Raw genomic sequence first — 13,497 nt, 5'->3', positions numbered from 1 at the left:
CAGAGGTCCAAACAACTCACCTGTCGTGTTATTCACTAAAACTATTAGAAATTGTTGTCGGTAGTTGAAATGAAGACGAAATAAAGCGGACTAAGACTGAAAAATAAATTAAAGCTATATGGGAATATTAAAATAATAAATAGTATTACTAAAATTAAAATGAAACGCATTACATTAAAATGCAAAATAATACAAATTAAATTCTTTGATAGTACATACGTTTTCGTAAATAACCAATAAAAAAAAAAACCCACAGAAGACGAAATAAAGCGGACTAAGACTGAAAAATAAATTAAAGCTATATGGGAATATTAAAATAATAAATAGTATTACTAAAATTAAAATGAAACGCATTACATTAAAATGCAAAATAATACAAATTAAATTATTTGATAGTACATACGTTTTCGTAAATAACCAATAAAAAAACCCCCACATACCTATATTTCTTTAATAAAAAAAATACACAAACTAAAATGAAATCAGAAAATATGAGCTAATACAATATTAATAAATACTATAACAACCTCTAAAATAAATACTTTGCTATATTCCAAGCAAATGAGATTTGAGAGCGCAGAGCTGCAGCAGAGGGGACTTTTTTGTTTTTTTCCCCTACTTTTGGAACGACATGAGGGTGAGTAAATGACAGAATTTTCATTTTTGGGTGAACTAGCCCTTTAAGCCTTCTACTGATTAGCTTATAGACTTTAAGACCCCAATGGTTAAAACAAGGGCACCAGCAGGAATTCCCGGATACATGTATATCTATTTTACATTTAAATTTGGTTAGGCAAGATACTTACACCTTCATGTAAAGAAAAAAAAAATTAAAGTGAAAAGTCACTCTGCAATGCACAGAAGAAAACCTTTTACATAAAACATCATGTTCAATGGGCACAATGCTTTAGCTTGACTCAAGCATGCCATTAAATATAGATGTAATGACGAAAAATCCTCAATCCATTTAACATTCATCTGCTTTAAGTCCAGCATTTAGATAAATAAAATGCATAACCAAGAAAAATTAAGCCACCTTTAACCAATCCAAATTTGACGAACGCCCTCAAGTAACAGTAAAATAAACCCAAAATACTATTGTATACATACACTTGCTTCAAAAGTAACTTCAGGTTCAATGCATTGCATTTGTGTGTGTGGACTGATACAAATGAGACCTGGAAATAAAGAAACTTTGACCAGAAGTGCTTTATTAAGTTTTATTATATGCAACTATTTATGAACTCTTGGGAGCCCTGGAGCGCTTCTTCTGCACCACCACAGGCTTCTGACTCCTCAGGATGGCGCTAACGCGTCTCAGAGCAGCCTGGAAGACAGACAGAGCAGCAGTCATCTACTGAACAAGTGCATTAACTCCATAGTTGATTTGAATGAAACCGCATGCTTTCACTTTGGAGCCTTAAACCTCTTGTACATTACATGAGTGATTCTATAATTGCAGGTGCATTTGGTGTCCGAAGTCATTATTTTTTTTCTGCTTTTTTTTTAAATGGTTATAGTTTTTATTATTTTTATACTGCGTTACTCATTATGAATTACAAGATGTTACAGTCCATAACAATTTAATATTTTTTAGCAAAAAGTGTCTTAAATAGCTGAAAATCATGATTTCTTGTTGTCCGAATTAGTCAGTGCACTTTTTCCATCATGTATCATGGTGTAATCAAAAATATTTATTGTACTTTTCTTTTTGTAATATTTCATTCATTTTATTTATAAAAGCCCTAAAGAGTCATTTTCCTAATTCTACATAAAAAAAAAATCTCTTATAAAAATGCATGTCCGTAAATCTTGCGTCAACTCCGTTACCATACCATAGTTTGCCTTTAAATTAGTGGAATTATCTCCCACAACTATGTAAGATACAGGAAATTATGTCACTTTCCCTCACTGTTAAGATCTGAAGTAGGGTTGTGACGGTGAGGAAATTTTTCCACCGGTTAATCGACGTGTGACGACACCGGTATCACCGTTGGGGTTGGGGGGGTTAGTTCTTTTGAGTTTTCCTCTTTTCTTCGCTTTCAAATGGCTTATAAAAGTGCCGCCCGCATTTTACTTTCATTTTCAAATTAGCGACAATTCGGCATCAAGCAATTGTTAGTTTGAGTTTCCCCTCTTTTCCTCAGATTTCTTGGCTTTCAAAGGGCTTGAAGTTAATCGACGTGTGACGACACCGGTATCACCGTTGGGGTTGGGGTTAGTAGAAAAGAGTTTTCCTCTTTTCTTCGCTTTCAAATGGCTTATAAAAGTGCCGCGCGCATTTTACTTTCACTTTCAAATTAGCGACAATTCGGCATCAAGCAATTGTTAGTTTGAGTTTCCCCTCTTTTCCTCAGATTTCTTGGCTTTCAAAAGGCTTGAAAAAGCGCCGTGCGCATTTTACTTTCACTTTCAAATTAGCGGCAATACGGCGTTGATTCAATTCAAGCAATAACGTCAAACTCATAGAACTTTTATTAATAAAAAACAAATAAAAATACACCGTATATGCCTAATAAAATAACAAATTACTTAGGCTACACAAAGTTTAAATAGGTATATAAAACTGAAAATCAGCAAACACTGTGGAACCAAATAAATAAGAAAAGAAAAACTTAGTCATTAGGCTTTTCAAAATCTAAAATATTGCCCAAAAGGTAGGCCTGTCACGATAACAGCTTTTTGTTGTGCGATATATTGCCCCAGAAATAATTGCGATAAGCGATATTATTGTCATTCTAAAGACTATTTTATGCCACTGAATATATAATCATTATGTAACAGCATAATAATTTAAGGCCTACACACTTCCAAATGACAACAAACCTTAAATTTTTAAGAATATTCAGATTGAAATTAAGTATCAAAATATTAGATACCTTAAAAAACCTGAATAAATAGTAAATAAACATTTACTACTTGCAAAGTAACAAGTAGGAAAAAAAGAAAAATGCACAAAGAACTTGTATGGAGATTTTTCCATCTACAGATTTTTCCCTGACCTTCTTTTCTCTGTAAATTAAGGGCGCACACTATTGCTGAAAAACACAATGCAACTATTTATGAACTCTTGGGAGCCCTGGAGCGCTTCTTCTGCACCACCACAGGCTTCTGACTCCTCAGGATGGCGCTAACGCGTCTCAGAGCAGCCTGGAAGACAGACAGAGCAGCAGTCATCTACTGAACAAGTGCATTAACTCCATAGTTGATTTGAATGAAACCGCATGCTTTCACTTTGGAGCCTTAAACCTCTTGTACATTACATGAGTGATTCTATAATTGCAGGTGCATTTGGTGTCCGAAGTCATTATTTTTTTTCTGCTTTTTTTTTAATGGTTATAGTTTTTATTATTTTTATACTGCGTTACTCATTATGAATTACAAGATGTTACAGTCCATAACAATTTAATATTTTTTAGCAAAAAGTGTCTTAAATAGCTGAAAATCATGATTTCTTGTTGTCCGAATTAGTCAGTGCACTTTTTCCATCATGTATCATGGTGTAATCAAAAATATTTATTGTACTTTTCTTTTTGTAATATTTCATTCATTTTATTTATAAAAGCCCTAAAGAGTAATTTTCCTAATTCTACATAAAAAAAAAATCTCTTATAAAAATGCATGTCCGTAAATCTTGCGTCAACTCCGTTACCATACCATAGTTTGCCTTTAAATTAGTGGAATTATCTCCCACAACTATGTAAGATACAGGAAATTATGTCACTTTCCCTCACTGTTAAGATCTGAAGTAGGGTTGTGACGGTGAGGAAATTTTTCCACCGGTTAATCGACGTGTGACGACACCGGTATCACCGTTGGGGTTGGGGGGGTTAGTTCTTTTGAGTTTTCCTCTTTTCTTCGCTTTCAAATGGCTTATAAAAGTGCCGCCCGCATTTTACTTTCATTTTCAAATTAGCGACAATTCGGCATCAAGCAATTGTTAGTTTGAGTTTCCCCTCTTTTCCTCAGATTTCTTGGCTTCTTGAAAAATTGAAAAAGCGCCGTGCGCATTTTACTTTCACTTTCAAATTAGCGGCAATACGGCGTTGATTCAATTCAAGCAATAACGTCAAACTCATAGAACTTTTATTAATAAAAAACAAATAAAAATACACCGTATATGCCTAATAAAATAACAAATTACTTAGGCTACACAAAGTTTAAATAGGTATATAAAACTGAAAATCAGCAAACACTGTGGAACCAAATAAATAAGAAAAGAAAAACTTAGTCATTAGGCTTTTCAAAATCTAAAATATTGCCCAAAAGGTAGGCCTGTCACGATAACAGCTTTTTGTTGTGCGATATATTGCCCCAGAAATAATTGCGATAAGCGATATTATTGTCATTCTAAAGACTATTTTATGCCACTGAATATATAATCATTATGTAACAGCATAATAATTTAAGGCCTACACACTTCCAAATGACAACAAACCTTAAATTTTTAAGAATATTCAGATTGAAATTAAGTATCAAAATATTAGATACCTTAAAAAACCTGAATAAATAGTAAATAAACATTTACTACTTGCAAAGTAACAAGTAGGAAAAAAAGAAAAATGCACAAAGAACTTGTATGGAGATTTTTCCATCTACAGATTTTTCCCTGACCTTCTTTTCTCTGTAAATTAAGGGCGCACACTATTGCTGAAAAACACAAATCACTTCTTAGCAGTCAGATGTCCTTATGCACAAAGACACAGATGAAGTCATTATTTTTTTTCTGCTTTTTTTTTAATGGTTATAGTTTTTATTATTTTTATACTGCGTTACTCATTATGAATTACAAGATGTTACAGTCCATAACAATTTAATATTTTTTAGCAAAAAGTGTCTTAAATAGCTGAAAATCATGATTTCTTGTTGTCCGAATTAGTCAGTGCACTTTTTCCATCATGTATCATGGTGTAATCAAAAATATTTATTGTACTTTTCTTTTTGTAATATTTCATTCATTTTATTTATAAAAGCCCTAAAGAGTAATTTTCCTAATTCTACATAAAAAAAAAATCTCTTATAAAAATGCATGTCCGTAAATCTTGCGTCAACTCCGTTACCATACCATAGTTTGCCTTTAAATTAGTGGAATTATCTCCCACAACTATGTAAGATACAGGAAATTATGTCACTTTCCCTCACTGTTAAGATCTGAAGTAGGGTTGTGACGGTGAGGAAATTTTTCCACCGGTTAATCGACGTGTGACGACACCGGTATCACCGTTGGGGTTGGGGTTAGTAGAAAAGAGTTTTCCTCTTTTCTTCGCTTTCAAATGGCTTATAAAAGTGCCGCGCGCATTTTACTTTCACTTTCAAATTAGCGACAATTCGGCATCAAGCAATTGTTAGTTTGAGTTTCCCCTCTTTTCCTCAGATTTCTTGGCTTTCAAAAGGCTTGAAAAAGCGCCGTGCGCATTTTACTTTCACTTTCAAATTAGCGGCAATACGGCGTTGATTCAATTCAAGCAATAACGTCAAACTCATAGAACTTTTATTAATAAAAAACAAATAAAAATACACCGTATATGCCTAATAAAATAACAAATTACTTAGGCTACACAAAGTTTAAATAGGTATATAAAACTGAAAATCAGCAAACACTGTGGAACCAAATAAATAAGAAAAGAAAAACTTAGTCATTAGGCTTTTCAAAATCTAAAATATTGCCCAAAAGGTAGGCCTGTCACGATAACAGCTTTTTGTTGTGCGATATATTGCCCCAGAAATAATTGCGATAAGCGATATTATTGTCATTCTAAAGACTATTTTATGCCACTGAATATATAATCATTATGTAACAGCATAATAATTTAAGGCCTACACACTTCCAAATGACAACAAACCTTAAATTTTTAAGAATATTCAGATTGAAATTAAGTATCAAAATATTAGATACCTTAAAAAACCTGAATAAATAGTAAATAAACATTTACTACTTGCAAAGTAACAAGTAGGAAAAAAAGAAAAATGCACAAAGAACTTGTATGGAGATTTTTCCATCTACAGATTTTTCCCTGACCTTCTTTTCTCTGTAAATTAAGGGCGCACACTATTGCTGAAAAACACAAATCACTTCTTAGCAGTCAGATGTCCTTATGCACAAAGACACAGATCCCTAAACAAGACCATATCTGCAGATTAAACTTTGTTTGTAGAAGGATTTTTAAAATTTGAACTAGCACTTCATGACTACACCACACTATGTACGAGAAGCTGCAAAAGACACAGGCGCAAGTGGAATGTACAAAACATGGTGACATTAATTTTTAAGTAAATATAATGGGCGATATATTGCGTCACCAAAAATGATTGAGGTCATGTACATATATTGCGCGATAAGTCGATATATTGATTATTGCGACAGGCCTACCAACAGGTGCCTTTGCATTTCCTTTCTAAACAATCTTCTGCCATCGTCTTGTCTTTCTCACCTCACTCTTGTCAGTCAGCTCGACTCACCTCACGTGATAAATAAAATCTGACTCCTGCTCGACATTTGTGCACGGTTCGGCACGCTGCATTGAGCGTTTAGTTTTTAAAAGTGTCTATCCTCTAACTGAACTAGGCCAAATTATTTTTGTAACTTAAAAAAACGAACAAACATCAAAACGACGGTGGGGGGCGGTGCCGCGGTAGGCAAATGACGTAACCGGTGTTGCGGCTTAACACCGGTATAACCGGAAACACAGTCTATCGTAGCAAGCATAATCTGAAGCACTGAAAAGTCTGTGCTCTCTCTAAGAACATTTTAATCTAAAAAGTTCTTACACCAAGAGTTATTTTATAAAGTGTCTAATCTGTTACCACAATATCAAAAGGAAAACTGATTTTTTCATTGATCACACTTTGTGTGATTTTAAAGTCTTTTAATCATGATTTCATTAGTGCCATGTGCTCTTAGCACTTAACAAAAAATATAGAAAATGGTCAAATCTGTTACTGTCAAACTCTGTTACCAAGGTAGAGAAACAATGCGGTAACAGAATTCACAGTCCATCGGACAATTCTGTTACTTTACAATTGTTACTTAAAGGGTCAACTCTGTTTATGAACTATTTTCACAAAAAAACTAAAATTGTTGTTTAAAAATAAAAAACATTGATTTATTTTTGCACCCTTATAATTTTTCAACATTTATTTTTTTAGCTGGATATTGTATACAATACATTTTCAGATTAAAAATATTTGCTCCAATTGGACGGTTCTGTGAATTTAAAAATATATATATTTTTTTAAGGTATGCATAGGTGAAATATTATCTCAGTTTCAAGTGATGGAATGTAAGGACTGTTTGTCTAATGAAACAAGAAGGATTTTTCCTGTTATGATTTGTTATTTCTACACATTGGCTAATTTGTCCGCAATAAAGTTGACAAACAATACCATAAAGACATCTGTTTTTTCATTAAAAGTAAAAAAAAGAAAAAAAAAAAGAAAAAGGAAGTAACTTGTGTTTGGCAAGCACTGAATTATTAAAATTAAGTATGCTTTCAATATGATACTGAAAAAAAAAAATCTGTAAGTGAAAAGTTTTTTTTCTTTCTGCAATGCCAAATGTATCTCCAATTATAGAATCACCCACATATAAACAAAACACGTGAAGTTTAAAAGTATTTCCTGCAAGCAAAATGGGTTCTACTACAAATAACTAAAATAAACCAGAAAATATGTGTTTCAAAAGAGGGTTCTGGGCTGTGTGAACTCACCATGCGCAGGTCCCTCCTGTATTTGTTTTTGCGGATGATGTTCCTCACGCTGGCGAGGGTGGTGCGAGAGTTCTTGTTGATGGTGATCTTCTCGTATGAGGTGGCAGGTTTACACTGACCTGAAACACATGCATGCTTTTAACTTCTAAAGAACGCCTGCAGACGTTTAAAAGCAGATTCAGAGCAGAGGCATCTAGATTAATGGCTGAGACCTACAGCATTTGATTCCAAAATAAATATGCAATCTTACAGTATCCTAATGCAACCTGAAAAGTGTGAAAAAGTTTGAATCCCTGAACCTGTAAGTGCGCACTCACCTGCACGTTTCTTCAGGATGACGACCACACCTTTGCCATCAGCGGCCGGCTCGATGCCAACGGTCTTGCGGTGAATGAGACCATTGAAGCGGAAAGCATTCCTGGCCTTCAGGTTATTTGGTTCCTGAAAGAGAGGAAGAATCTTTGAGATCAGAAAGCAGTGATTATTTTATATGCAGCAAAACAAAAAAAAGTGCAAAATTTTCAGTCAAATGAGCAATACAGAGGAACAACTACAAGCAATGCGCCAGTGGATCGGAAATTTGTTCTGACAGGGTAACAAACAACAGGTAAAAGCACACTGCAATTAAATGGATAATTGTGCACAGTTTGGATAACAACATGAGACTGTATTTTTACCAAGGTTATTTCAGTGGAAATTCATGTCCCTTGACATAAGTTCGTAAAATTACACCGATTTGTAGATACAGTAGACAGGTCAAGACATCCATTAGAAACTGGAAACAAAGGCATGTTTCAGGCTAGTAAATCATACGTATGCATATTCAAAAGTGTCAGTTTTCCTGTTTGTCCATTCCAGGAACACAGCAGCTCATGAACAGCAACTTAAAGCATTTGCGAGATAAACCCTGAAGCTAGATTACAATAGTGCTGTCAAACCGGCAGCCATATCACCCTGCAGCCCAAGACTGGTATAGTGAAGGGGACACTATACTGTCAACAAGCACCATCCTTCGGATGAGACGTTAAACCGAGGTCCTGACTCTCTGTGGTCATTCCCAGGATGTCTTTCGAAAAGAGTAGAGGTGTGACCTTGGCATCCTGGCCAAATTGGCCGCTGATCATCATGGCCTCCTAACAATCCCCATATCTACTGATGAGCTTCATCACTCTGTCTCCTCTCCACCAATAAGCTGGTGTGTGGTGGGCTTTCTGGCGCACTATGGCTGCCGTCGCATCATCCAGGTGGATGCTGCACACTGGCGGTGGATGAGGAGATACCCCCTGACAATGTAAAGTGCTCTGAGTACCTAGAAAAGCACTATATAAATGTAATGAATTATTATTATTTTTTTTTAACGATTAATCACATCCAAAGTAAAAGTTTGTTTACATAATATGTACTGTATATATAAACACACATACAGTATATATTTAAGAAAAATATGTTGTTTATATATTAAATATATTTATATATAATATTAATTATATGAATATAAATGTATGCATGTAAACATGCAAATATTTTCAAAATATATACTTTATGCGTGTGCATTTATATATACATAATAAGTATACACAGTACACACACACACATATATTACGTAAACAAAAACTTTTATTTTGGATGCGATTAATCGCTTGACAGCACTAGATTACAACCACGCATGACTGGAAAAGAATTCTCTCAAATTCTGAACCTAGCTTAATCGAAGCCTGCATTCATTCTCTTGAACCTGTATTTCTGCATGCACCACCAGGAAATACATAGCACCAGCTTATTGATAATTATAATTAAACACCCCAGTAAAGCCCTGTCCTCAGCAGGGTCTTCAGTGTAGCCCCACGGCGGTGACTTACGGTGCTGTAGGTCTGCTTGTTCCTCTTGATAAGGAAACTGGAGGTGTTCCGGATGACCATCCACTGCAGGTGAGGCGATGCCATGATAACGGTCCTGAATGCATGAAACAAAGCAACACATACATATATATATATATAAACAGACCATATTCAATAACAGACACAGTGTACGTCAAATGCATATCCATAAGCTGAACTTTAATACACTACAGAACAATTTATAATAAACTTTTTTTCTATATTCCTCCGCTTATATTTGTTCTCTGTCGTATTTCTGTTCATTTACGTTCCCCTGAATCTCATTAGATAGAGAACATACACAGACCAATAGAATTTGTGCCCGTAATCGTGTCGAATCACCCTCACATAAAACCAGAGCTGTAAAGTGGCACATAAACCTACTTACTAACATAAGCAACGCTTAGATTGTGAGAAAATCCTAACTTTACTTCTCATTCTAGACTGATTTTCATCCTGACTAGCGGTGTGGTGCTAGTCTCTCACTCCCTGAAGGCCTCGCTAAGCAACACCGGCAGCGTTTATAATGAAATTTCCTACTTTTTATTGCTACTTCACTAAACGCTACAGCTCATAAGCAGCTTATAACATACTCGACGCAGATAGATGCCCGTTTAATGCTGAAATGTGCGTTATAAAGCGTTTAATCGAACGTTAGAAAGCAACACAAGACGACCACGCTACCTTTTCAGCAGAGGAAGAGCGAGGGAAAGGAACGAGTTCCGGTTCCGCTGGAGCTTTCGTACTTTCTTACGCCTCTGTGAAGATTAGTCACTTAGTCGGTTACCTTCTAATTTAGACTGTATACAATTACGAAAATATGTTTAAGATGTCTTCTCAAATAGTTGTTTGGAAATGTATTTACAAATCTTTCTTTAAATATATATTTGAAACCGGACTATATGTTTTAGGCACAGCGCGGAGGGAGACGAACAGCTCAGCCGACGTCAGTGATGCAGTCGGTGTACGTCACGCGCTCTGTGTGCTCTACGTCATTTTCATGCGTTCTCTAACCACAACAACCCAGCTGTGCAATGTCTGCTGTAAATACATTATTATGATTCATATTCAGCCTCATGGAGGACAGACAGATCATATAAATGACAGCGGAGTACAGACAGATGATATTATTATTCGAATGATTAAATAATCAGATAATCTTCATCACCCAATGCTGCAGTGATGGAGGATGATGAAGATCTGGAGACTCTGGGAGAGAAACTGTTTGATCTGATATATCCTAAATACACTGAGATGACACCTAAACTTACAGGTGATACCGAATCTATCTGTCTATAATATTGTGATGATTCTAGTTGAACTGTAGCTGTGTGATGTTTGCAGGTATGCTGTTGGAGTTGAAAGCCTGCTTGTGTTGTGTCTCAGATGTTGTATGATGAAGGTCTGCTGAATAAAGCACTGGCCGCTCTCACATCACCTGACGACAGGTATCACAGAGTTTTTACAAAATTGAACTTAGTGCAAAATAATGGACACAGTTTGCAGATTTGAGCATGTAATGTAGTCACATCACATGACAACAGTGTAGGATACTTAAAATTACATAATGTTTCTAGATAAATAACCTTTTTCACATTTTAGGCAGTACATAATATAACCTCTGTCGTATTCTATTCCTAGTGAACCCATGTCTCACACTGATGACGCGGCGTCTGTGTCCTCCGCCTCTCTGGGGGACCGCTGTATGACCTCACTGACCTCTACAACACTGGACACACACAGAAAATAACAGGTCTCAGATGTTGTATGATGAAGGTCTGCTGAATAAAGCACTGGCCGCTCTCACATCACCTGACGACAGGTATCACAGAGTTTTTACAAAATTGAACTTAGTGCAAAATAATGGACACAGTTTGCAGATTTGAGCATGTAATGTAGTCACATCACATGACAACAGTGTAGGATACTTAAAATTACATAATGTTTCTAGATAAATAACCTTTTTCACATTTTAGGCAGTACATAATATAACCTCTGTCGTATTCTATTCCTAGTGAACCCGTGTCTCACACTGATGACGCGGCGTCTGTGTCCTCGACTCTCTGGGGGACCGCTGTATGACCTCACTGACCTCTACAACACTGGACACACACAGAAAATAACAGATGCATTTACTGACATGCTGCCAAAAACAAAACGACACCAAGTAAAAAAAAAAATTGGAATTTTACGTCGCCATGACAAATATTCAGGCATGTTATTGGAGCAGAAGGAGGAGGCGGTGCTTCAGCTGCTGTCGGATCATTCGCTCCTCGAGGAACAAGTCAAAATCGCCTTGAAAACCTTGCAGGAGTAGGTGAATCCGTGTTCGGCTGACCAATCAGCAGAAAGGGGCGTTTAATTCCCGCCCACGTGTAGAAATCAAATATTCAAGCTGTTTATTCCTTTTTCTACCCATGAACGAAAAACGAAAATTTAAGCCGAATTCTTATTTCTCGTTTTTTGGAAAAAAACTAAAAAAAGGAGCCGTTTTCTAATTTTTCTACTTTCAATATTAAATCAAAAAATATTCAGGCATGTTATTGGAGCAGAAGGAGGAGGCGGTGCTTCAGCTGCTGTCGGATCATTCGCTCCTCGAGGAACAAGTCAAAATCGCCTTGAAAACCTTGCAGGAGTAGGTGAATCCGTGTTTCATTCGATCATTCGGTTTTTGATTTAATATTGAAAGTAGAAAAATTTGAAAATGGCTCCTTTTTTTCCATAAAACGAAAAGCGAGAATTCAGCATGTTTATTCCTTTTTCTACCCATGAACGAAAAACGAAAATTTAAGCCGAATTCTTATTTCTCGTTTTTTGGAAAAAAACTAAAAAAAGGAGCCGTTTTCTAATTTTTCTACTTTCAATATTAAATCAAAAAACGAATGATCGAATGATACACGGATTTAGGTGCCTTTGGATTTTTTATTAGCAGCATTGAGCGAGTTTCAGAATTCAAACGAATCACAGCGTGTTGAATTGGAGCAACAGAAAGAGGAATTCTTAAAATTCCTAAAAAAATCCAACACTGCCTCTCAGAAGTTCAGTGACAAAAAATACCTAATCATTTTGACTGATTAATTTAAATTATTTTCAATTCTGAACATTACACAACCCTGTTTATTAGTCATTACAAAAGAAAGGCATAATAATACCTAATTTAATGAGGAGTATATCAACAAAATATCAACAAAAACTTTCCATCACATAGTTTTTCACAAAATACAAATGTTTTTTAATTTAAGCTGAATTCTTATTTCTCGTTTTTTGGAAAAAAACGGAAAAAAAAGGAGCCGTTTTCTAATTTTTCTACTTTCAATATTAAATCAAAAAACGAATGATCGAATGATACACGGATTTAGGTGCCTTTGGTTTTTTTATTAGCAGCATTGAGCGAGTTTCAGAATTCAAACGAATCACAGCGTGTTGAATTGGAGCAACAGAAAGAGGAATTCTTAAAATTCCTAAAAAAATCCAACACAGCCTCTCAGAAGTTCAGTGACAAAAAATACCTAATCATTTTGACTGATCAATTTAATTATTTTCAATTCTGAACATTACACAACCCTGTTTATTAGTCATTACAAAAGAAAGGCATAATAATACCTAATTTAATGAGGAGTATATCAACAAAAACTTTCCATCACATAGTTTTTCACAAAATACAAATGTTTTTTTTAATTTTTTATATATATATTAGTGCTGTCAAACGATTAATCGCGATTAATCACATCCAAAATAAGTTTTTGTTTACATAATATATATGTATGTACTGTATTTATGTATATATAAATACACACACATACAGTATATATAAGAAAAATATGTTGTTTATATATTAAATATATTTATAATATTAATTATATGAATATAAATGTATGCATGTAAACACATGTAAATATTTTAAAAATATATAC

General features: G+C 34.9%; 1 protein-coding gene and 1 pseudogene across 2 annotated transcripts; one reads left to right on the top strand and one right to left on the bottom strand.

Annotated features, from left to right (window-relative positions):
* Positions 1-3,048: 3,048 nt before the first annotated feature.
* On the bottom strand, positions 3,049-10,355 carry LOC107585697 (60S ribosomal protein L28-like). 2 transcript variants are annotated; one of them, XM_016272824.1, is made up of 5 exons: positions 10,268-10,355; positions 9,566-9,659; positions 8,024-8,147; positions 7,707-7,825; positions 3,049-3,150 (listed from the first exon to the last, which is right to left on the bottom strand). In XM_016272824.1, the coding sequence occupies exons 2-5, from the start codon at positions 9,647-9,649 to the stop codon at positions 3,061-3,063; spliced, it is 417 nt and encodes a 138-aa protein (XP_016128310.1). In that variant the 5' UTR covers positions 9,650-9,659; positions 10,268-10,355; the 3' UTR covers positions 3,049-3,060. The 2 variants fall into 2 exon arrangements, with proteins under 2 accessions (XP_016128310.1, XP_016128311.1); XM_016272825.1 differs by lacking the exon at positions 10,268-10,355 and adding an exon at positions 10,177-10,201.
* A 216-nt stretch (positions 10,356-10,571) lies between these two features.
* LOC107585696 (uncharacterized) overlaps positions 10,572-13,497 on the top strand; it is a 5,690-nt pseudogene continuing 2,764 nt past the window's right edge.

The sequence above is a fragment of the Sinocyclocheilus grahami genome, unplaced genomic scaffold (genome assembly GCF_001515645.1).
Source record: "Sinocyclocheilus grahami isolate Dianchi unplaced genomic scaffold, SAMN03320097.WGS_v1.1 scaffold73.1, whole genome shotgun sequence".
In the NCBI taxonomy this organism is placed as follows: Eukaryota; Metazoa; Chordata; class Actinopteri; order Cypriniformes; family Cyprinidae; genus Sinocyclocheilus; species Sinocyclocheilus grahami.
The sequence above is the reverse complement of the archived record's forward strand: the minus strand, read 5'-3'. Positions and strand labels throughout refer to the sequence as shown.

What these genes read in the sequence shown, in the direction of transcription:
- LOC107585697 (XM_016272824.1), bottom strand. Translation starts at nt 9,649, where the DNA reads ATGGCATCGCCTCACCTGCAGTGGATGGTCATCCGGAACACCTCCAGT. An exon ending in ACAAGCAGACCTACAGCACC is followed by an intron (nt 8,148 to 9,565) that starts GTAAGTCACCGC and finishes CCTCTCTTTCAG; the next exon opens with GAACCAAATAACCTGAAGGC. An exon ending in CATCCTGAAGAAACGTGCAG is followed by an intron (nt 7,826 to 8,023) that starts GTGAGTGCGCAC and finishes CATGTGTTTCAG; the next exon opens with GTCAGTGTAAACCTGCCACC.